This window comes from Canis lupus, chromosome 27 (assembly GCF_048164855.1).
Source record: "Canis lupus baileyi chromosome 27, mCanLup2.hap1, whole genome shotgun sequence".
Classification (NCBI taxonomy): Eukaryota; Metazoa; Chordata; class Mammalia; order Carnivora; family Canidae; genus Canis; species Canis lupus.
The window spans coordinates 40,636,824-40,660,775 of NC_132864.1; the positions used below are offsets into that span (position 1 = coordinate 40,636,824).

Below are 23,952 nucleotides of genomic sequence, written 5' to 3' on the forward strand. Positions count from 1 at the left end.
TTTTTAAAAAATCATTTGCCTACATTTGAAAATCGAGAAATTTCAGATAAGCTCCATGTTACTAACTTTTCACAAAAAAAAAAAAAAAAAAAGGAGGGGGATCCCTGGGTGGCTCAGTGGTTTAGCACCGCCTTTGGCCCAGGGCGTGATCCTGGAGACCTCGGATCGAGTTCCATGTCGGGCTCCCTGCATGGAGCCTGCTTCTCCCTCTGCCTGTGTCTCTGCCTCTCTCTATGTCTCTCACGAATAAATAAATAAAATCTTAAAAAAAATTAAATTGTAGACATGAAAGATATTGATTCCAACCTTATTAAAAAAAAAAAAAAAGGAAAGATCCTTCACTATGAGGCCTTTACTTCCTTGAGGCACCGGCGAGTGGTGGCTGTGCCCTTCAGGTGAGCACACGCGTCTGGCCGTGGCCGTCTTCACTGATCCCTACCTACCTGCTGTGTCATTTGTCGTCGTATCTGGGCAGTCGTGCTGCGTCTGCAGGTTTCACTCAGCTGCTTACCTGCTGGAAAGCACTCAACACCTAGGGAAGCTGCTGATAAATGTGTCCGCTTGCCTCGCTCTGCCTCAGTGTGGGTGGGATGGAGTCAGCTTCTCTCTTCCCTGGGCAAGATTTTCAGCATTCCTCCGAATCTCATTTTCCTCCTCTACAAGTTGAGTTTGTTTTTTCTCCCTCCGAAGGGTTTTCAAGGACTCTTCGGCTTGTCACCTGTCCAAACTGGAGCAAGGTGTCTTCCGTCTCATAATTCTGCTTCACTGCGGCAGGAATTGTGGTTGGGCTGGAGGCAGCCTCCTCACTCAGCAATGCGGGCAAGCCTGTCCGGAACACGCCAGTTTCCTGATGCTTCTCTCCTACAGTGGAGCTCACGAGGGGCCGTGTAAGACCCACTACCCACGGACTCGTGGCCGGCCTCCTTCCTAACGGGTTGCAGCGCCTTTTCTTCTTCCCTCTGATGACGACTGACCATATTTACGGGGCTTGGACTCGTTGACGTTCAGCAGGAGCGCACCGGTTCCAGCTCCGCCGGCTGTTTACCCGGGCACCTGCGCTAGTTGGTCAGCGCCCAGGCCCAACCAGTAGTCAGATCTTCTGAACGTATCAACCCTGGACTTAACACATTGGAATGGAAAACATGCTAGCCTTCCATTACGCCTTTACCTTTGGACTCGGCTGTGAGGCAACAGGCTCACTAAGCTGGCCACAGCGCCGTGCCACTTGGTGGTATCGGTCCTCTTATGTAAGCACCCCCTTAACGATCCAGTTCAGAAGAACCTTTATCTCTCATGGTGCATCCAAAGTTCAGCTTATCAGGGCACGAAAAGGCAGCTCAGCCTGTTTTCTGATTAGTGAAATGAATAAGCAGTAGAACTTGCTCTCTTCCCTTAGTCCTGACCGAATTAGCTGGCGCTTCGTTATTTCTGCAAGTGCCTTGGGATGGGACACCCGACTTACGAGCTCCACTACGATGGACTCTGCAGGGGACACGGTCTGCCTTATAAAGCCAAGAGAAGGACCAGGAACCCTATGTTCTGTAGTGGTTAGTCTTCATTTAAGAACACGTAAGAGTGGACTACGGCACCTTCTTTTATCAGCCTCGTTGGAAAATTAAGTTATTCTACGTGCCTTTTCCCCATCCTGTGTTCTTCCATTGGGGGGAAAAATCTACCATTATATCACAGATGTAATACACGATCATGGCAAAACATTTTAATGTGGTTCAGCAAAATGCAGAAAATAAAAAGTCCTCCCAACTCACAATAGCATTTCAAAATGCATTAGTCCAGTTATCGCTTTGTCTCTGTCTCTCGCCTTATATTTCCGACAGCTTTACAGCATGGGGCTGCTTTCTTGAAGACCCCAAAGTTAAATACATTTTTAAAAAAAATCTCAGAGGGGGTGTTTTCAAATCTGGCACACATTCTCCTGCTGTCTTAGCGATTGTCAAGCAAAAATGACTCAGGTTGTCGCTCTGGCCACTGACCAGTGTCATGGCTGAGTCGTTGTCCCGTGAAGCTCCTGGACCGGCCACGCTTACCGCCTTCTAGAGACCTGGACCGTTCTGATTTTCTGTGATTGGAAGAAAAAGAATGGTTGGTTAGGACTGCTTGTAAATTAAAAGTCAGTAAGTTCTGCGCAGACAAAATGCAGACTTTATTTCTGAAGTTTCTGTGACCTGGAGACGTGTTATATGTGTAATTACGGCTTGGAGTTGAGACTCCCTGAAATGTGACCTCTGAACTGGCGGGATCTTAGTATATTTTTGAAAGGGAACGTTGAGTCCTTTTCATGTTCTGTTTATCATTTGGAGGTCTTCTTTGGGGAAAAAAATCTAGTTCTTCTGCTGGTTTTTTAATTGGATTGTTTCTTGTTATTTGGTTATAGGAGTTCCTTAAATACTTTGGGTTAATTTCTTATCTGATATATGGTTTGCAGATATTTTCTCCCATTCCGTAGATTACCTTTTCATTTTAGTGGTGGTTTCCTGGGCCGTGTAGAAGCTTCAGTCTGATGGAATCCCACGTGTTGATTTCTGCTCACGTTGCTTACTTACGCTTTCTGTGTCATGTCCAAGAAATCACGGCCAGGGCTAACGTTAAGGATCTCCCCTGTCCACTCTCGTAGGAGTTTTACACTTATGTTTAAGCTCTTCGATCCATTCTGAGTTAATTTCTGGGGGTGGTACAAGATATGGGTCAAATTTCGTTTCTCTTTACGCGGTCACCCCGGAATAAAACCATTCCCCTTGTGACACTTGCTGGACTGAAAGGAATGTTAAAGAAGATCCAAGATTTTGCCAAGTGAGGAGTCTTCTTCGTTCACTGGTGTTAACCAGGGGACTATGTTCATCAAAATGGGTGGGGGGCTCGCTGTGGGGAAAAGATCATTGCTTAACACATAAGCATTTATTTCTTGCTTATGCAAAGCGCACTCCTGGTCTGGTGAGTCTCTGGAGTAGATGTCTTCCAAGTGGTGACTCAGGGATCGTGTAACCTGTCATCTGGAATAGGCAGTTATCAGGGTCACCAGAGCAGAGGAAGAGAGATCATGGAGAACCCACACCCCCTCTTAATGCCTCTGCGCTAAATACTTCAGTCTGCAAGTGACACATGTCATTGCCACTCACAGCCCATTGACCAGTGACTGCCAGGGGCCCAGACAGCATAACCTCCCCGGATGCCCACAAAGGAGCACACGACCGACATGGACGAGTGCTTCAAGGCTCCATCACCATGACCTCAGGCAAGTACTGTATCTTCTCCACCCCGTGGGGACGGCCGTGGAATCCTTGTCTCCTCCCGCTCTCCGGAGTCTCCATATCTGGTTTCTTCTTTGCTTTGTGATTTCGACTGCTCTGTAGGTACTGTGTCCCCGTTACTCTAAGAATATCAGACAACTACGCGTAAAGGACGGATGGTTGGTCTTTTACTGAGAGTATGAGCTTTGGCTGTTGGTTTCATGTCTCCAGGACTCTTTTTTTTTTCTTTCTTTTTATTTTATTTTATTATTTTTTAAATTTTTACTTATTTATGATAGTCACACACACACACACAGAGGCAGAGACACAGGCAGAGGGAGAAGCAGGCTCCATGCACCGGGAGCCCGACGTGGGACTCGATCCCAGGTCTCCAGGATCGCGCCCTGGGCCAAAGGCAGGCGCCAAACCGCTGCACCACCCAGGGATCCCTTGTTCTTTCTTTTTAAATCAAATGTAGAATGAGGATAGGAATAATGCCATCCTCAAAAAATTGCTGTGGGTACTCAATGAGGTAACTCATGTAATGTTTTAGAGCAGTGTCTGGAACATACTATGAGTTCAGTACATTCGTGTTATTTTATTTTTATTTTTACCTCTTAAAAAATATCTGTCCCCCTTGCCTGGCTTGATAAGTGTCAGTGTTGTCCTTCGCGTCCTGGTGTGATTAGTCAGCCCAACCCGTGCCAGTCTCCTTAATCTCCTGACCCATAATGTGGAGTCACAAGCTCCGTAGGCCATCTGGGTCTTTCCCCAAGACCACCGCCCCCTTGCAGTTGGGCCACATCTGGTTAGCTTAGATCTCAGTGCCGCCGGACCCTGTGCTGGCTCCATATCTCAGCTGGATCCTACCTTTGGCTCCCACAAGCTTGAGATTCCTGTCTGGCCTTACCCCGTCATTGAGCTCTGGCTTCTCTCCTAGAGTTATGAGCAAAGTCTGGGCTGGCCTCTTGCATTTCTGGAGTCCTGACTTCCCTCAGGGGGGAGCTGCCCACCCTACTGCCCACCCCAGCTCCTCAGAGCCCAAGCTGTCCCTCAGCTTCCGGTTCAGGCACAGGCTTGGCCCTGGCCCCCCACACAGCACAGGGCACATTAGACACCTCCTCTCATCTCAGGAGCCACTCCCTCTAAGCAGGGGTATTCCTGGAGCCACCTAACCCTCATCACCATCCCAGATCAATGACAAGCCCAGGATGTTAAGTCCTCCTGCAGGCATTATCCCTCCAGGTGGATACATAGGAGCAAGAATTGTTCCCCATTTCCCCCTGGATCTTAAGTAGATTGCCCTTGGGAAGGAGTTAGACAAATCACGGCCAAGAGAGAATGTGAGAAATGGGGTGTGTTCACTCTCCAGCATGGGGATGGTCCAGTTCCCCCTCCTCTTTGCTTTTTGGCTACTCTAATGAGGGTGGGGGTACAGGGCGGTGGCCAGTGTGTGTGCTCTGGGAAGGGAAAAAAGCAATTTTCGGCCAGGCAGCATTCCTCCTCAGGCTTGGTTCGGCCCCAAACAAGATAGACGATATGCTTTCATGTCAAGCTCTACTCAGGTTGTTCTTAACCCCCATGGGCGGGAGGGAGCATTGAGTCAGGCTAGACTTTGATATGAGCAAACTTTCTGCTTCTCTTGGTCCTTTCCCCCACAAGTTCTATCAAAGGACACGGTGGTAGGTTTCCCCCTTTTTCCCCCTATCTATCTCCTCTTCCCCTCCTCGGGTAACCATCAGTTTGATCCCTATACTTACAAGTTCATTCCTGGGTTTCTCTCTCTCTTTGCCCCTTTGTTTTGTTTCTTAAATTTCACATATGAGTGGAATCGTGTGGTATTTGTCTTTCTCTGACTGATTTTGCTTAGCATAGTGCTCCCTAGGCCCACCCTGTGGTTGCAAATGGCAAGATTCTGTTGAATGGCCGAACGGGATTCCGCTGTGTACACACCACATCTTTATCCGGTCATTCATCAATGGACACTCAGGCTGCTTCCGTAATCTGGCTGTTGTAAATAACGCAGCAATAAACATGGAGGCACATGTATCCTTTGAATTAGTCTTTTTGCATTTTGGGGGTAAACACCCGGTAGTGTGATTCCTGAATTGAAGGGTAGTTCTATTTTTAACTTTCTGAGGACCCTCCCTACTGCTTGCTGCACGAGTTTGCATTCCCACCTGTGGTGCAAGAGGTTTCCCCTTTCTCCTCATCCTCACCAACATTTGCGGTTTCTTGTGTTGGATTTCAGCCATTCTGACAGGTGTGAGGTGATAGCTCATTGTGGTTTTGATTTGTATTTCCCTGATGCCGAGTGATGTTGAGCATCTTTGTACGTGTGTGTTGGCCATCTGGGTGTCTGCTTTGAAGAATTGTCTGTTCATGTCTCCTACCCACATTTAATTGAAATATTTTGGGTTTTTTTTTTTTTTTTTGGTGTTGAGTTGTATACGTTCTTTATATATTTTGGATACTAATCCTTCATCAGACATGTCATTGGTGAATATCTTCGCCCACTGCTTAGGTTGCCCTTTAGCTTTTTTGGTTGTTTCCTTCAGTGTGCAGAAGCTTTCTGTTGTGATGTAGTCCTAATAATTTATTTTTACTTTTATTTCCCTTGCCTCAGGAGACATACCTAGAAAAACGTTGCTACAGCCAATGTCAGAGAAATTGCTGCCTGTGCTCTCTTCTAGGATTTTTGTGGTTTCGGGTCTCACATTGAGATCTTTGATCCATTTTGAGTTTATTTTGTGTGTGTGTGGTAAAAAGAATGTGTTCCAGTTTCATTGTTTTACCTGTTTCTATCCAGTTTTCCTAATACCATTTATTGAAGGAGCATCTTTTACCCATTGGATATTTATTCCTCCTATGTTGAAGATTAATTGACCATATAATTGTGTGCTTATTTCTGGGTTTTCTATTCTGTTCTATTGATCTGTGTGCCTGTTTTTGTGCCAGTACCACACTGTTTTGATCACCACAGCTTTGTAATATAACTTGAAATCTGGAATTGTGGTAATTCCAGTTTTTTTTTTTTAATTGCTTTGGCTATTGGAGGTCTTTTGTGTTTCCGTACAAATTTTAGGATGTTTTTTTCTAGTTCTATGAGAAATGCTGTTGATATTTTGATAGGGAATGCATTAAATCTGTAGATTGCTTTGGGTAGTATAGACATTTTAACAATATTTGTTCTTCTGATCCATGAGATGGAACATCTTTCCATTCTTCTGTATCATCTTCAATTTCTTTTATCAGTGTCTTAGAGTCTTCAGAGTTCAGGTCCTTTAGCTCTTTGGATAAGTTTATTCCTAAATATTTTATTGTTTTTGGTGCCATTATAAATGGGATTGTTTTCTTAATTTCTCTTTCTGCTGCTTCATTATTAGTGTATAGGAATGCAGCAGGGGATCCCTGGGTGGCTCAGTGGTGGAGCATCTGCCTTCGGCCCAGGGCGTGATCCTGGGGTCCTGGGATCGAGTCCCACATCAGGCTCCCTGCATGGAGCCTGCTTCTCCCTCTGCCTGTGTCTCTGCCTCTCTCTCTGGGTCTCTCATGAATAAATAAATAAAATATTTTTAAAAAGCTACTAGTACTGATAAATTCAGTAAAGTCACAGGATGCAAAAACAATGTTCAGAAATCTGAGGCATTCCTTTAAAAATATATATATATACACACCACATCTGCTTTATCCATTCATCCAATGGACATCTGGGCTCTTGCCATAGTTTGGCTATTGTGGACATTGCTGCTATAAACTTTGGTGTGCAGGTGCATTTTTTATCTTTGGAATAAATGTCCTGTAGTGCAATTGCTGGGTCAGAGGATAGACCTATTTTTAACTCTTTGAGGAACCTCCACACTATTTTCCAGAATGGCTGCACCAGTTTGCATTCATGCCAACAGTACAAGAGGGTTCCCCTTTCTCCACATCCTCTCCAACATCTGTTGTTTCCTGAATTGTTCATTTTAGCCATTCTGACAGGTATGAGGTGGTACCTCATTGTGGTTTTGATTTGTATTTCCCTGATGGCAAGTGACGCGGAGCATTTTCTCATCTGTCTGTTTGGCCATTTGCTTGTCTTTGGAGAAATGTCTGTTCATGTCTTCTGCCCATTTCTTGATTGGATTATTTGTTTTTGGGGTGTTGAATTTTATAAGTTCTTTTTTTTTAAGATTTTATTTATTTGTTCATGAGAGACACAGAATGAGAGAGGCAGAGGCACAGGCAGAGAGAGAAGCAGGCTCCATGCAGGGAGCCCGGCGTGGGACTCATTCCCGGGACCCCAGGATCACGCCCTGGGCTGAAGGCGGCGCTAAACCGCTGAGCCACCCGGGCTGCCCGATAAGTTCTTTATAGATTCTGGATACTAGCCCTTTATCTGATATGTCATTTGCAAATCTCTTCTCCCATTCTGCTGGTTGTCTTTTAGTTTTGTTGACTGTTTCCTTTGCTGTGCAAAAGCTTTCAATTTTGATGAAGTCCCAATAATTCATCTTTGCCTTTGTTTCCCTTGCCTTTGGAGACAGGTCTAGCAAGAAGTTGCGATGGCCAAGGTCACAAAGGTTGCTGCCTGTGTTCTCCTCTAGAATTTTTGTGGATTCCTGTCTCACATTTAGATCTTTCATCCATTTTGAGTCTATTTTGTGTATGGTGTAAGAAGATAGTCCAGTTTCATTCTTCAGCATGTGGCTGTCCAATTTTCCCAGCGCCATTTGTTGAAGACACTTGTCTTTTTTTCCAGTGGGTAGTCTTTCCTGCTTTGTGGAAGATTAGTTGACCGTAGAGTTCAGGGTCCATTTCTGGGTTCTCTGTTCTGTTCCATTGATCTATGTGTCTGTTTTTGTGCCAGTGCCACACTGTCTTGATGACCATAGCTTTGTAGTACAGCTTGAAGTTAGGCATTGTGAGGCCACCAGCTTTGGTTTTCTTTTTCAATATTCCTCTGACTACTCAGGGTCTTTTCTGGTTCCATACAAATTTTAGGATTATTTTTTCCAGCTCAGTGAAAAAAAGTCAATGGTATTTTGATAGGGATTGTATTGAATGTATAGATTACTCTGGGTAGCATAGACATTTTAACAGTATTTGTTTTTCTAATCCATGAGTATGGAAGGTTTTTCCATTTCTTTGTGTCTTCCTTAATTTCTCTCATGAGTGTTCTATACTTTTTAGAGTACAGATCCTTAACTTCTTTGGATAGCTTTATTCCCAGGGATCCTATGGCTTTTGGGTGCAATTGTAAATGGGACTGACTCCTTAATTTCTTTCTTCTGTCTCATTGTTAGTGTATAGAAATGCAACTGATTCCTGTGCATTGATTTTATATCCTGCCACTTTGCCGAATTCCTATATGAGTTCTAGCAATTTTGAGGTGGAGTCTTCTGGATTTTCCACATGGAGCATCATGTCATTTGTGAGGAGTGGGAGTTTGACTTCTTCTTTGCCAACTCAGATGCCTTTTATTTCTTTTTTGTCTGATTGCTGAAGCTAGGACATCCAGTACTATGTTGACCAACAGTGGTGAGCGTGGACATCCCTGCTGTGTTCCTGACCCTGGGGGGAAAGCTCTCAGTTTTTCCCCATTGAGAATGGTATTCTCTGTGGGCTTTTCATAGATGGCTTTATGATATTGAGGTACGTTCCCTCTATCCCTACCCTGTGAAGAGTTTTAATCAAGAAAATAAGCTGTACTTTGTCAAATGCTTTCTCTGCATCTATTGAGAAGATCATATGGTTCTTGTCCTTTCTTGTATTAATGTGGACTATCACGTTGGTTCATTGGTGGATATTGAACCATACTTGCAGCTCAAGAATAAATCCCACTTGATCGTAGTGAATAATCCTTCTAATGTACTGTTGGATCCTATTGGCTAATATCTTGGTGAGAATTTTTGCATTCACGTTCATTGGAGATATTGATCTGTAATTCTCCTTTTTGGTGGAATCTTTGGTTTGGGGATCAAGGTAATACTGGCCTCATAGAATGAGTTTGGAAGTTTTCCTTCCATTTCAATTTTTTAAACAGCTTCAGAAAAATAGATATTAATTCTTCTTTAAATGTTTCGTAGAATTCCCCTGGAAAGCCATCTGGCTCTGGACTCTTGTAAGAACATATTATGACCAACTATATGCCAGCAAATTAGGCAATCTGGAAGAAATGGATGCATTCCTAGAAACTAATAAACTACCAAAACTGAAACAGGAAGAAATAGAGAACCTCAACAGACCCATGACCGGCAAGGAAATTAAAGCAGTATCAAAAATCTCTCAATAAACAAGAGTTCTAGTAGATTTTTAGTGGAGTTGTTAGGGTTTTCTATATATAGTATCATGTCATCTACGAATAGTGAAATTTTTACTTCCTCCTTACCAATTTGGAGGCCTTTATTTCTTTTTGCTGTCTGATTGCTGTGGCTAGGACTTCATTGCTATGTTGAATAATAGGGAGAGTGTGCATCCTTGTTGTGTTCCTGACCTTAGAGGGAAAGCATTCAGTTTTTCCCCATTGAGTGTGATGTTTCCTGTGGATTTTTCAAAGATGGCCTTTATTTTATTGAAATATATTTCTCTAGACCTACTTTGTTGAGAATTTCATCATGCATGGATGCTTTTTCCTACATCTACTGAAATAATAATATGGTTTTTATCCTTTTTCTTATTGATACGACATATCACATTGGTTGTTTTGTGAGCATTGAACCACACTTGTGTCTTGGAAATAAATCCCACTTGATTGTGCTGTATGATTTTTTTTAAATGTATTGTTGGATTCAGTTATTGCTAGTATTTTGTTGAGGATTTTTGCATTTGTGTTTATCAGAGATATTGGCCTGTAGTTCTCTTTTTTTGGTGATGTCCTTATTTGGTTTTGTTACCAGGGTAATGCTGGCCTCATAGAATGAATTTGGAAGTTTTACTTCCTTTTCTATTTTTTGGAGTAGTTTGAGAAGAATAGGTATTAATCCTTCTTTAAATGTTTGGCAAAACTCGCATGTGAAGCCATATGGTCTTGCACTTCTGTTTGTTGGGAGTTTTCTGATTACTGGTTCAATTTCATTGCTGGTAATTAGTCTGTTCAAATTTTCTATTTCTTCCTGTTTTAGTTTTGGTTGGTTATATGTTTCTTGGAGTTTATCCATTTCTTCTAGGTTGTCCAATTTGTTAACATATAATTTATCATAATCTCTTAATAATCCTTTGTACTTCTGTGATGTCAGTTGTTTATTTCTCCTCTTTCATTTGTGATTTTGTTTATTTGGGTCCTCTCTCTCCCTCTCTCTTCTTATGTGTCTGGCTAGAGGTTTACCAATTTTGTTGATCTTTTCAAAGAACTAGTTCCTGGTTTCATTGATCTGTTCTATTGATTTTTTTAGTTTCTATGTCATTTATTGCTCCTCTGGTCTTTATTATTGCCTTTCTTCTGCTAGTTTGGGGTTTTGTTTGTTCTTCTTCTAGCTCCTTTAAGTGTAACTTTAGGTTGTTTATTTGAGATTTTTCTTGCTTCTTGACATAGGCCTGTATTGCCATATACTTCCCTCTGAGAATAGCTTTTGCTGCATTCCACAGGTTTTGGATTGCTGTATTTTCATTTGCACTGGTTTCCATATAGTTTTTTATTTCTTCTGTGATTTTTTTGGTTGACTCATTCATTGTCTAGTAGCATGTTATTTAACCTCCACATAATTGTGTTTCTTCCTGATTTTTTCCTTGTCATTGATTTCTAGTTTCATAGTATTGTGGTCAGAAAAGATGCATGGTATGACTCTGATCTTTTTCAATTTGTTGAGACTTGTTTTGTGGCCTAATATGTGATCTTTTAGAGAATGTTTGATGTGCACTTGAAAAGAATGTATATTCTTCTGTTTTAGGAAGGAATGTTCTGAATATATCTGTTAAATCTATCTGGTCCAATGTGTCATTCAAAGCCATTGTTTCCTGGTTGATTTGCTTTTTGGATGATCTGTTCATCAATGTAAGTAGGGTGTTAAGTTCCCCTAGTACTATTGTATTACTATCAATTGTTTCCTTTATATTTGTTATTAACCGTTTTATGTATTTGGATGCTCCCAGTTGGGTGCACAAATATTTATAATTCTTATATCTTCTTATTGGAACGTCCCATTTACGATTATATAGTGCCCTTCTTCACCTCTTGTTACAGTCTTTGTTTTAAAGTCTATTTTGTCCTCTATAAGTGATGCTACTCTGGCTTTCTTTTGATTTCCATTTGCACGATAAATATTTCTCTAGCCCTTCACTTTCAATCTGCTGGTGTCTTTAGGTCTGAAATGACCTCTTGTAGGCAGCATATAGATGGGTCTTGTAGTTTTTGTTTTGTTTTGTTTTTTAATCCATTCTGTCACCCTATGTCTTTCAATTGGAGAGTTTAGCCCATTTATATTCAAAGTAATTATTGATAGGTATGTATTTATTACCATTTTGCTACTTGTTTTGTGTTTGTTTATATAGGTTTTTGCTGATCTTTTCCCCTCCTGCTTTCTTTCATGGTTTGTTGACTTTCTTTAGTGATATATTTTGGTTACTTTCTCTTTATTCATATTGCATACTTATTATTTTGAATTTGACGTGTGGTTACCACTACATTTGTATAAAACATATGCATGTAGCAGTCTATATTAAGTTGATGGTCATTTAAGTTTTAACCCATTCTTTATTCCTGTCCTCCCCATGTTTTAGGCTTATGGTGTCTTATTTTACATCTTTAATTTTACAAATCCCTTGTCTTTTCACACTCTCACATTCTTCCCTTTCCTCTCATAGAGTCTCCTGTAATATTTCTTATAGGGCTGGTTTGGTGGTCATGAATTCCTTTTAGTTTTTATTTGTCTGCAAAACTTTTTTTTTTGAGACTCTATCCCTCCTTCTATTTAAGTGACAGTGCTGCTGAGTAGAGTATTCTTGTTTGCAGATTTTTTTCTTTTCAGTGCTCTGAATATATCATGCCCCTCCCCTTTGGCCTCCAAAGTACTGAAACATCTGCTGATAACCTTATAGGATTTCCCTAATATATAACTGTCTTTTTTTGTCTTGCTGCTTTTAAGATCTTTTCTTTATCACTTTTGCCATTTTAACTACTCCATGTCTCAATGTGGCCCTCCTTGGGTTGATTTTGGAGGGGAAGGTCCCTCTGCTTCCTGGATCTAGATATTGATTTCCTTCCGCAGATTAGAATAGTTTTCAGCAATTATTTTTTTCAAATTCATTTTCTGCCCCTCTTTCTCTATCTTCTTCTTCTGGAATCCCTATAATGTGAACAATGTGGTATTTTTTCCACAAACGCACTGTGCTGATGGAAGATGCTAAGCATCTGAGATTTACATAGAGGAAATGAGTTACATCAAAAGATGTTGTAACCTTGTCCCTAAAATGAAGATAAATGCAACTGCAGCCTGTTTTCCCCCAATCTGCCTTCATAGTCTTGTATGGCAAACAGGTCAAATTTGTCACTGCCAAATGTAATAAATTCCTATCCGTGGTTTTGGAAAAAGATAAATCGTCAAGAGAATAATTTCCAAACACTCTGTAAAGGTTACATAGCCCCACGTTGGTTTTCTAAAAGTAAGAAAATAGGGAAAAATTTCATTTCCAGTCTTACCTACATTTCAAACTCTCTGGATGTTTCCAAAATGGCAAAGGACACTCCTTCTTCCGGACACTGAGTTTGTAAGACTCTACTGGGAAGATCATTAGAACCACCCAGAAAAGAACTGTGTTATAAGGCTAAATGCACAGAACTACCACTCTTGGGCATCTACAGTCAGCCTAATTTAAAAACTCATTCACAGCAAGCTGTAGAGTTAGCAAAGAACTTTAAAAATATATGTTGTCTGTGTGAACCTTTCAGCAAGGTAGGTTTTTGTTAGTCTCCATTTTTCTAATAAGGAGAATGAAACAGAGAGCTTAGAGTCACTGAGAAAAAAAGCCTCAATCTTCAGATTCCAAATTCCAGTCCTTCTTGTATATTCAATCTTTGCCTTTATTTTTTGCTCTTTGAATCAAAATCAGGACTGAGGCAAATTTGGGGAGAGAAACTCTGCTTCCCTAGAGAAGTTTATCTACCTTCTTCTGTAAGAAAAGCAGGATTGTAAAAATTGCTGGGAACAAGGGCATTGTGAACCTCCCAGGGAAGGAGAGCCACAGTGCACTGTTCTGTTGCACACTATCTTCCTCCTCTGCTCTGCCACTGTGGTCAGAGCTGGGACATCCGTTATAGAAGGAAACTGGGCTCCCCACTGCAGTGAAGTACATCCATTAGCCTCATTCTCAAGCTCAACATATGACAGGTGCAGAAGGGGTTTAATAAGGAACAATCTCTCCAGCTTGGAACAGAAGGGACCTCTTTTCTATTGCTTGAGGTTTGAGGTCAAGATTCAATGGAGACAAGTATGATGGTGAATCTATAAATAGCTGATAATGGGACTGCTTTGAGTTTCAAAGGGATTTTTCAGTCCTTTGAAAAATGTATGAGGTAGTAGGTATCCTACCATAAGTACACAGTATGGCAGCCCTGTGTACTTAAAACTAATTTCTAATTTCTTTTCTGACCTAATGAAGAATCCATTGTGTTAGACTGCTCATTACTTTTAACTTTAAAAATGTTCCCAGAGGCAGCTTGGCCTACACAGTGTCCAGTGATTGGAATGCATATATTCTCCAAAGGGAGGTCCAATGCTCACTTTTATGAGATTCAGCTTGGGCAGGTTCTTAGTTGGAGATAACAGAATCTACTCCATCTAGCTCAAGAGAAACAGGATTTATTAGGGGATGGAGATAACTTGCCGAATCATCGTGAAGACTCAAAACAGAGAATTGGGGTTGAACTTCCAGGAAAAACCTGTCGACTTAAATACAGACCTGAGCTGCTGAGGGATGGGCTGCTTTGGTCATGGTCCTGAAATAGAGAAGGGGTTGTAGTATCTAGAAGAAGTCACCACACTACTGTCTCAGTCATGCTGCCACGATCCAAACCAACAAAACAGATGTACAATTGAGTGTCTCTTCCTATGTGGCTCAGTTCTGAATCAAAATCTCACACTAGTGCATCTCAAAGACAGAACTGAAACTGCATCTGGGACTCTAGGCAAATGAGCGTCTGGTGTTGGCATCCACCCAGGTTTAGAAAGAGTGTTGAGGGAAGCCCTCTATAGAACCAACAGCGCTTTAAACCACATCTCTTCCCTCCACAGGCATACTAAAGAGCAAAGCTTATTTCCCATCATTCTAGCCCCCGACCCGTCCATCACTCTTCCATTTACCCATCTCTGTATCCACCTATCCATCCATCCCCCACTCATTCATCCCCCCACTCATCCATCCATCCATTCATCCATCCATCCATCCATCTGCCAATCCATCCATTCATCAATCTTTGCACTTTGGATATTATTTATTTAAAAAAAATCTGTTTCAGAATATGTCTAAAAGACAGGACTATTTCAAAGATCTGACTACAACTTCATTATCATACACACATTCTTAATAATAATTCCTTAATATCATCAAATATCTAGGCAATGTTCCAATTTTCCCAATTGTCTCATAAATTTCAAAACCAGTTTGAATAAGGTTCTAAATAATGAGGGTTTGGGTGATACAGCATAAATTGATTGACACGTCTCTTCAGCCTCTTTTAATCGGCAGTTTCTTCTCCTTTATTCTCCTCTCCTCCCCTGCCTTTCTCTCCCCTCTCCACTCTGCCCCTCCTCCTGTTTCCTTCCCCTCCTGCTCCTTATCCTCTTACTTCTTCACCTCTCCTTCCCACTCCACTTTAACAATCTCTTTGTTAAAGAAACTGGGTCATTTGTCCTACAGAGCCTTTCTCAGTCTGGATTGTGCTTGCTCTATGCATCTTCACAGTGTCTTCTACTATAGTTGGTTGTCTTTTGTATTTTCCATAAATAAGCACTTGGATATAGAGGCTGATCTAATTTAGGGTTCCTTTTTTTTTTTTTTTTTTTTTTTGGTAAGAGTACTTGAGAAGAGCACATCACTCAGAGGCTTATAATATTCATTTGTCTCTCTTTTAGTGACATAAGCATCCAGTTGATGATCACTGCCTGAGTCCACCTTTTCACTAAGGGTTTGCAAAACATCTAGATTCTTGATGTCATTCTTTCTTCATTGATTGGCTGGAATATTTCAAGTGTGAGATATTATCCCTCATCAATGATTGGCTTTCCCAAAGCATCTCAAGATGCCTTTATATAGGAAAAGCAGAGGACATTCTTGATCTGCACCCCCACCCCTGCCGCCTTTATTTCTTACCAGTTTTCAGAAAAACAAATTGGAATTCATTATTTTAAAGGTAGCATCTTTTACAGGTAATCAATGAGGTTGTTTTTAAGTATCACTATGACATCATGGATTTAAGCAAATTTGGTTTGTGTCAATCTATTGCAGTTTTTTTTTAACTGATGCCCAAATTGACCCATTTGAGAGGGAACTTCTATCTTTTTACATAATTCTAATCATCTTATCATCATCTTGGCTTCATTAATTCCTTGTATGAAAACATGTTGCAGGTTTCTTTTGTGTATTTCTTGCCCCAGACCCAGAACTAGCCATTTCTTCAAGGATCTCTTGTTCCCTTTAGTAAGAAAAAGTATTTAAAGACCACAATATGGATGCTTCATGAAATAATAGATACTTTTTAAAAATAATTTATTCTTCAATTATTGCAAGGAGCAAAGAATGAAAAAGAATGTGACGATTAGCATGGAGCATAGAAAGTCAGCATCAAGCCTTTGAAGGCCCCTACTCTGTAGGTATAAGTAAAAAAACTGATGGTGTTGTTTGATGGTTTATGAGTTGGGGTTTTGGGAGAAGCATTTTGGGGGTTGAATACAGTTCATGTGTTTCTCTCTAGCTGCCTCTGCCCTCTGCTGGGTAGTTCTCCCTCTGTGATAGTGCATGGTTTGCTTCATCACCTGCTAACGAGGAGTGGCCACTTGGAATTGCTTATCTCCAGAGGCTGCGATGCCAGGGCCCCGATCAAAGTGACACAGTAAGAATTTGGTGAGAAGCAAGAGATCTTGCCTAGGAATCTGGAGACTTGGGCTCACATCCTGCAATAAGTATTGCTCAACCGTGCTCCCTTTTAACCATCCTTTCCTGTTCTAGAAGCCATGTAACCTTTCTGTGTGTGTTTCCTCATCTGTAAGGGGTGGTAGTGTATGCGTGCATGTCTTGGTGTAATGAGTAGAGTAGGACAATTATCTGTATCCTAGCAAACAAGCTTTATCTGAGGGCCATTCAGACAGAAATAAAATATATGTACAAGTTAAAATATTTGCAGTGATGTTATCTTCCCCCCACCCCCAGGTAGTTTTACTCCTGGCTTCAGGAGCCCGCTGTTTTGATGGGCACTGCAAATCCCCTTGACCCAACATCACTTCTCCACTGGCTCTGCTGCAGCGCTCGGCATTTCCTCACCCTCGGCATTTCCTCACCCAGTTCTCACCCTTGGTATTTAGGGATGGTTCTTCACATATTGTCTGGAAGAAATGATATGTGATCTACTACAACTCTGGTTACAATGATTCTACCGGACTAGACTGTGGGTGACCACCTTCTAAGTCTTGGTGTGAATGAGCATGGCAGGGCTCCTTTCCTTGGGGAGGAAAGTAGTGGCGAGGTCTGGGGTGGGGGGAATGGAAAGTACAGTTTGGAGGCCCACTGTTAGGGTGAACTTTGGGAGACAATCTCATGGCAAGTCACTAGTGGATGTCTGTTGTTTTTACCTGCCTTGATTTCATTCTAGAGAATTACCCATTCTCTGTGGAGATGATGGTCTTATTGAGAGGACTATTTCCGTCTCTCCTCAAATGAAAGGATGTGTCTATGCTCTGAGCTAGGCCAGTCAGATGCTGTCTCTCAGGAACTGAATCCCAAGTGGTGCAACATAGAGACCTACCGCAGCTGGAGTGGATCCATCTCCATGGCGGTAGCTCCTGCCACTTGGATCTGCCCTGATGTCTGGCCTTCCAGAGCCTGTGTCTTCAACTTCTTTTGCTGCCTTCCAGTGAATTTACTTCTCTCTCTTCCCTGCCCTGCTTAAGTAACCTGGATTTGACCTCTGCTCCTTGACACCAAGAATTCTAGCATAAATGCATGTAAAAAAAAACCAAACTGCCCCTCCAGCCCCCCTTGTGTAGCAGAGAAGTAGCTAAGCCACATTACTAAATGCACTATTGGAAGGCACTTCTATCTCTAGTTTTTCCACTGGACTTTGGGGGCTGGTCTCTTTTAACTCTGCAAGACATGAAGAGGCCTATGTGTTCTTCCAACTGCTTCCTGGACAGCTTAGATTTTGTAGGAACCAAAGGCGGGGGGTTGGCCTATTTCTTCCTCTCTTTGCCTCTTCTGGGCCTCTGTTTAACTCCATGCTGTTATACAGTATACATCCTTCAAGAGGAGGTAACACATTTTATCTTCTCCATTACAAAACTGTGCACGGCTCTTACAGAAAATATTTTTCATGAAAAAATGAAAACAAAATTCACTCAAAATCGTATCACCAGATTACAGCTTAAAATCTTGCTGTGATTTCTTGTAGTCTTCATGACCACACATATATAAATAATGTATACTTTTTAAAAACAGGATTATAATGTCTTCTAAACTTAAAATACCTTCAAGGAGTTTCAGGTCATTAAATTATTTAATGGTTGCACAGCATTCTTGCCTGTTGTATATTCATTATTCACATTCTCAGTTCACCTAAACCTTCACATTCTTTTTATGCACAAGAACCTAAGAGTTAAAATCACTTTCCTCACCTGAAATTGGTGTACACATAGCTCAACGTGAGCTGTAGCCCACACTAATGTCCAGCATGCATCATCAGTGCCTCTTGAGCACTGGTGGAGTGACCGGAGGCAAATAAAGCAGGTGCTCTTTTTTTGGTGCTCTAGGTTACAGACCTCGCACAGAGCTTGCTGTGCTGGGGAGGTGTGTAAATGCTGAAGTCAATGACCTTCAGCCCAGCAGATCTTCTGCAACTTTTACCTCAGTATCAGTCTGTCCCAGGGGAGAGTTTGCAGACGGCTCTTGTTATCAATACACTTTAATCTCGTCCTGCACCAAGCCCACACCAGTATGCTAATGAGAACTCTACTCTCCTAGGCATGACTGTGAACATCTTTCCTCACTAGGTTTCAGAACGTGCTGAGAAATCTTGGCTGAGCACCGTGCAGGGGGGAAAGGAACGACATTCTGGATGGTCATTTGCCTTACTGGATGCAGGATTTCTTTTGATTGGTTGAATCAGGTAAGAGTATTTGTATTTTCTTGGAGAGGGAGGGAGGGGTCTTGAATCATCCCTTTGTCTTAGAGATCTTGCTGAAATGCAAAAAGCTTCAGTCGGTTTTCTTAGCTTTGGAAACCCGTTTTGCCAAATTATTACCTTTTTACTCTCACGATCTTGAAAAACAGAGACCTCAGCATGGTAGAGATGTGGCAAGTGGCTTGCTGTTGTGTCCCAGCCTCATCACTGGGCTTGCAAACTGTGCCAGATCAAGCGAGAACCAGTGGGAAATGTCAAATCTTTTGAGTTCCAACCATTAGCTCAGCTCTCCATGGTGTATTCCGAAGGCAGACAAGGCATTTGCTTTAGATTTGAATCCAGATTGTAGTCATCAATGAAAAATAAATAGTGGAACCGGTTAAAAAAGAAAGGTAATAATGTTGGCGGTAATTCTGGCAACAGGGCAGTGAAACCCATGAAGTACATGATGGAAATCGGAGTTAGAGCTGGAAACTCTAATGTTAGATCAAGTGCCACTGTTGACTTGTGTAAAATGCTGCTGGTGGTAATCAGTTCAGAAGAATAAAACTAGCACACACACACACACACACACACAAAAGTGATTTGGAGCCATGTCTGTGTGTTGTATAGGCTCCTACCATGTGGCCACATTCACACGTATGTGCCATGTGCGTGTAGATGCTCTGGGGTCGGGAGGTCTGCTGCCGCTCGGCCTTGTTGAATTGTCCTGGTGGAGCAGCAACTCTCCCAGCCAGGAGGAAGATGAGTGAAACCAAAGTTTTTAGAAAGAACTAGGTACACTGGGTTTGAGGTTTGCCACTGAGCTAGCGGCTACGGACTAGTAAATGTACTTGGATCGTCCAAGTTTCAGAGGCACAGGTTAGAAGTGTTTCCTGACTCCTGAGGGCTGACAGTGAATGTTGGGACCGAGATCAGAACTAATTTGTTTTGCCTTAAATTTGAAGTTGTCCCTGATGGTAGCAGTGAAAGTGACCATGGTGGTGACAAGTGGACAAGGAAAGGGTACTAATGACCAAGAAATTTAGGAAGATGTGCCAGTCTCTTTGTTCACTTCCAGTTCAGCCTTACCTGTGAAATGTTTGCTGTTAGACTGATTTTTAAACTCTAGTCCAAGGGCACCTGGGGGCTCAGTCAGTGAAGCGTCTGCCTTTGGCTCAGGTCATGATCTCAGGGTCCTGTGATCGAGCCCCACGTTGGGCTCCCTGCTCAGCGGAGAGTCTGCTTCTCCCTCTCCCTCTGCCCTCCTCCCCTCTTGTGCTCTCTCTCTATCTCAAATAAATAAATAAAATCTTTAAAGAAATAAATAAACTCCAGTCCAGGGATTGCAAAATAAAATAAGTACAAAATAAGGTAGTAACTTAGATAGAAAAGGGCCACTGGGAAGAGTCTGTGGTGGGTTGGAGGACGCATGCCCCCTCTGAAGGAACAGCAGCTACTATGTTCTACAAGCTCTTGGCACCCAGGAATGCTGACTCAGTGTTGCCACGGTTTATGAACTATTTTTTTGTAATTTTTATTTATGATAGTCACACACAGAGAGAGAGAGAGAGAGAGAGAGAGAGGCAGAGACACAGGCAGAGGGAGAAGCAGGCTCCATGCACCGGGAGCCCGATGTGGGATTCGATCCCGGGTCTCCAGGATCAGGCCCTGGGCCAAAGGCAGGTGCCAAACCGCTGCGCCACCCAGGGATCCCTAAAGGCCAAAATTGTGTGTAGACACCTCCTTATAGACAAGGTCCTTTTCCTTAGGCCATGACCATAGGGGACAGCCCTAACCAAGGGTGATCACCCCTGTCGACGGAAGTGTTCCCACATCGACCGGTGTGCAGATAGCATCATCACCACCAACGAAAACAGTATGATGCAGCCAAGGGATACACATACATTTTAGCTTAGTTGCTAATGCCAAATGGTGAGTGGTGGCTTCTAGAATGAGCACTGTGCTGAGAAGAGTCTGGAAACCACATCTGAGCTCACCAACGAGTGCTGTAATTGACTGGTCTTGTCTGCCATGGCTTGGCATATGCAACTAGTGGCAGGTATGCTCTGTACCTGCTATGGCCACTATCATCTATTTGTGCGGTGGCACTAAGACATCACGGGCTGGGGCAGCTCAAAGCACATTCATTTTAATTTGTGATCCTGTCTTTTCCTGCCTCATCCATTTCTGCTTTTCCTCAGGAGAGATGGCCAAACGCACCTTCTCCACATTAGAGACGTTCCTGATTTTCCTGCTCGTGATGATGACCGCTGTCACGGTAGCCCTTCTCAGCCTCCTGTTTATCACCAGTGGGACCATTGAAAATCACAAAGGCAAGTTGTAGTGGGCTCTCTTGGGTGCTATTCCTAGCCTGTGGGAAGTTTCTTGATTACTGGGGACGCCAAGGCAAAGAACAGTGTCTGCTGATAATGCCGATAACAGGGCTGTTCAGTGTGTACTTAAGCAGCCTAGGATGGCCAGCTCACCTTTACATTATTTGCCCTTTCTGCATTGATAGCAATTTTTATCAAGTTTACCTTTGCCCCCAAATAGTCAGTTGACAGGCATTCTGACATGGCACTGACTCATCTGTCACTTTTCCACTGACTGAAGCCCTATTCAGAATTCTTCAAGGCCCAGTAAAGTGAGCATTTGCCCCATGCTCCTGTCTTTCTCTTTGACTTTTCTTGGGCATCATCTTCTCTTGGGGACAAAAGGAGAATGAAAGACCCATTGAATATCAACTAGTCTGTGGAAAGCATTGAACTCAAATTCTTAGGAAGGCCGATCAAGTTTTATAAATGAAGTGGAGTGAGGAGGTGGAACAGGGTGGGGCAACGATCTGCAGCCCCTCCTGAGTGCCAACTGTTAGTTGTCATGGGGTCACATGGACTCAGATCCCCAGAGTTTTCAAGAGAAGCGAGAATGGATGATTAGGCAATTCTTGATATATATATTAATATTGGGAATTCATTTAGTTTTTGAAGATGATGTAGGCTACATTTACAGGCAATATTGGGCCCTTGGATCTTTGATGGAGCCCTACTTTAATGGCGGGCCCTATACTGATAAATAAGTAGAGAAGACAGGTGGGGGTTGAACGCTTTGACCCAAGTAAAGGGAGGGCTGGCTTTAGGCCAAACAGAAAAGGCTTTCATCTCAGTTTTCCCTCTTGTGGCCTCTTCTTTCCAGCACATTCTCTACCATGACCCTGAGCTTTCAATTCCCTGCAAACACAGAGGGACAGAGATTCTCTGTGCCAGTGGTGTGGAGAGCAGGGGCATGAACTGCTAGGAAAGAAAGGACCCATAAGACTTCCTCAGTTTGGGCTTTTAAAGTTAGAGAATCCAGAGGCTGAGATTCAGGGAGGTGATCAACTATTCTTATAGTAGGAGTTGCTGTTTGTTGAGTAGTTGCTGTGTGTTGAGCACTATGGTCACGAGTCTACATACTTTTCTCACTTAATTCTCATAAAACTTCTATAAAGGTAGGTGCTAGTCTTAGTACCATTTTCCAGATGTAGAACCTGAGATTCTGAGGTCACAAAGAACTCACCCTTGGCCATTGGACTTGGTTTGCTTTGGTTGGCACTCCATTCCTACTTGGTATCAATAAGGCAAAGGTGCCTGCCTCCTTCCTTGCAATAATTGATCTCTCGAGGGCTTGTGGTTGAGAAAATATGGATTCTAACTGCACAGTGAATATAGATGAAATAGCATTAGATTCTGAGTCAGAGGACCTGATTCATCTCGTGCTGTCCGTGAAATCGTCGTTACATTCCTTCTCTGGGCTCCATACATATATACATAAAATTGAGGAGATCAGACTAGGTGACCTCTAGCTTTTCTTGAGTCCTCAGGATCCCAGGGAGTCAGCAGTCAATCTCCTAAGTACTTTCTGAGCACTGATGCTTGTGACAGTGACATCTGTTGCCTTGGCCACCTTGGCTATTGTCTGGGGTGGAAACAAACAAATAACAAGCATATATAAGATATCTCAATATGTAAATAGGACCAAAGCTATATGCTGGCAATTATTCTAAACGTTTAATATGTACTAACGTATTGATTGTTCAAAACAGCCCTAGCAAGTAGAGTATTGTTACCCCTATTTTATAGATGAGAATAATCAGAGGAGAACAGGGTAAGTGATTTGTTCAGCTAGTAAGTGGTAGAGTCCATTTTCAAACACAGGGTATTTGTTTCTGGAATCTGCTCTTGTAGGCTCTGTGCCATTCTGCCTCCCTTGATGCTCTGTGTGTGTGTGTGTGTGTGTGATAGTCACATAGGACATGTACACGCATATATGTAGATGGTGATATGAGTAAAATAAGGTGGAGCTATGCTTTTAAAAATTTTTAAAGATTTTATTTATTTATTCATGAAAGACAAAGAAAGAGAGAGAGGCAGAGACATAAGCAGAGGGAGAAATAGGCTCCGTGCAGGGAGCCTGACGTGGGACTCGATCCTGGGTCTCCAGGATCAGGCCCTGGGCTGACGGTGGCGCTAAACCGCTGAGCCACCAGGCTGCCCAGGTGGAGCTATGTTGAGCATATATGATCTAGTCTGCATTCTGAAGGCTTAAGAGAGTTGGGGAAGAGGGGGCAGCATAGAGATGAGGAGGGGCGTGGCATTCCCAGCTCAACCTAGTGGAGCTGCCTCTGAGTGTGATGGAAATGAACCAACTCGGAAGGGAGTCATGGAGCTTGGTTGGTGGACAAGAGGGAAGTAAGGTCTCTGAATGCAGAGAAGGGTGGAGACAGATCCCTGGAGTTTAGATCTAGTAGGCTGTGCCAGGAATTTGGCACCTGGTTTGTTTGTCTAGAGAAGTGCAAGGGGAGTAGGTGCAGGGCCATGAGTTTGACAAGGAATGGGGAGTTGAAGGACATTTGACATGGGCCTTGACTATTAGGGTGAAGTATCTCCAGTTCAAGAGAAAGATCTTCTTTAGGATTATTATATACAGCAAGTTCCTGAGATGTTTCTTACCATATATTTTAAATATAAGAGAATATATAACGATTTCTCCTTAGGAACCTGAACCTACGTGTTCTAATCGATGCCAACAAATACGTGGACTGGAATGTTGTTCCTTGAGTATTTTATTTTGCTTTTAGATTCAGGTGTTCCCACAACCCAGAGCTCTACAACCACCCTGGGCTCCACAGCCACTCAAGGCTCAACACTCACCCATGGCACAACAGCCACCCCGACACCGCCAGTGGTCACCACCCCAGAGCCTCCTCTCTTTCAGAACTTTAGTGGCTACCATATTGGTGTTGGGCGAGCTGACTGCACAGGACAAGTAGCAGATATCAACTTGGTAGGTAAATCATGGGCTCCTCAAGGAGAAAGAGACAAGTAATGTTATAGCTTGCATCCTACACTTACTCCTGATGATCACATCATCTTCTCACTT

At 42.6% G+C, this 23,952-nt stretch overlaps 1 protein-coding gene across 1 annotated transcript in view; it reads left to right on the forward strand.

The window, feature by feature from the left end:
• Positions 1–3,092: 3,092 nt before the first annotated feature.
• Positions 3,093–23,952, forward strand: part of ASAH2 (N-acylsphingosine amidohydrolase 2) — an 81,170-nt gene continuing 60,310 nt past the window's right edge. Inside the window, exons 1-4 of the mRNA XM_072803725.1 lie at positions 3,093–3,250; positions 18,422–18,537; positions 20,736–20,867; positions 23,651–23,856. Of these exons, the coding sequence (XP_072659826.1) occupies positions 20,741–20,867; positions 23,651–23,856 (333 nt within the window). The 5' untranslated portion in view covers positions 3,093–3,250; positions 18,422–18,537; positions 20,736–20,740. The remainder of the gene's footprint in view (positions 3,251–18,421; positions 18,538–20,735; positions 20,868–23,650; positions 23,857–23,952) is intronic.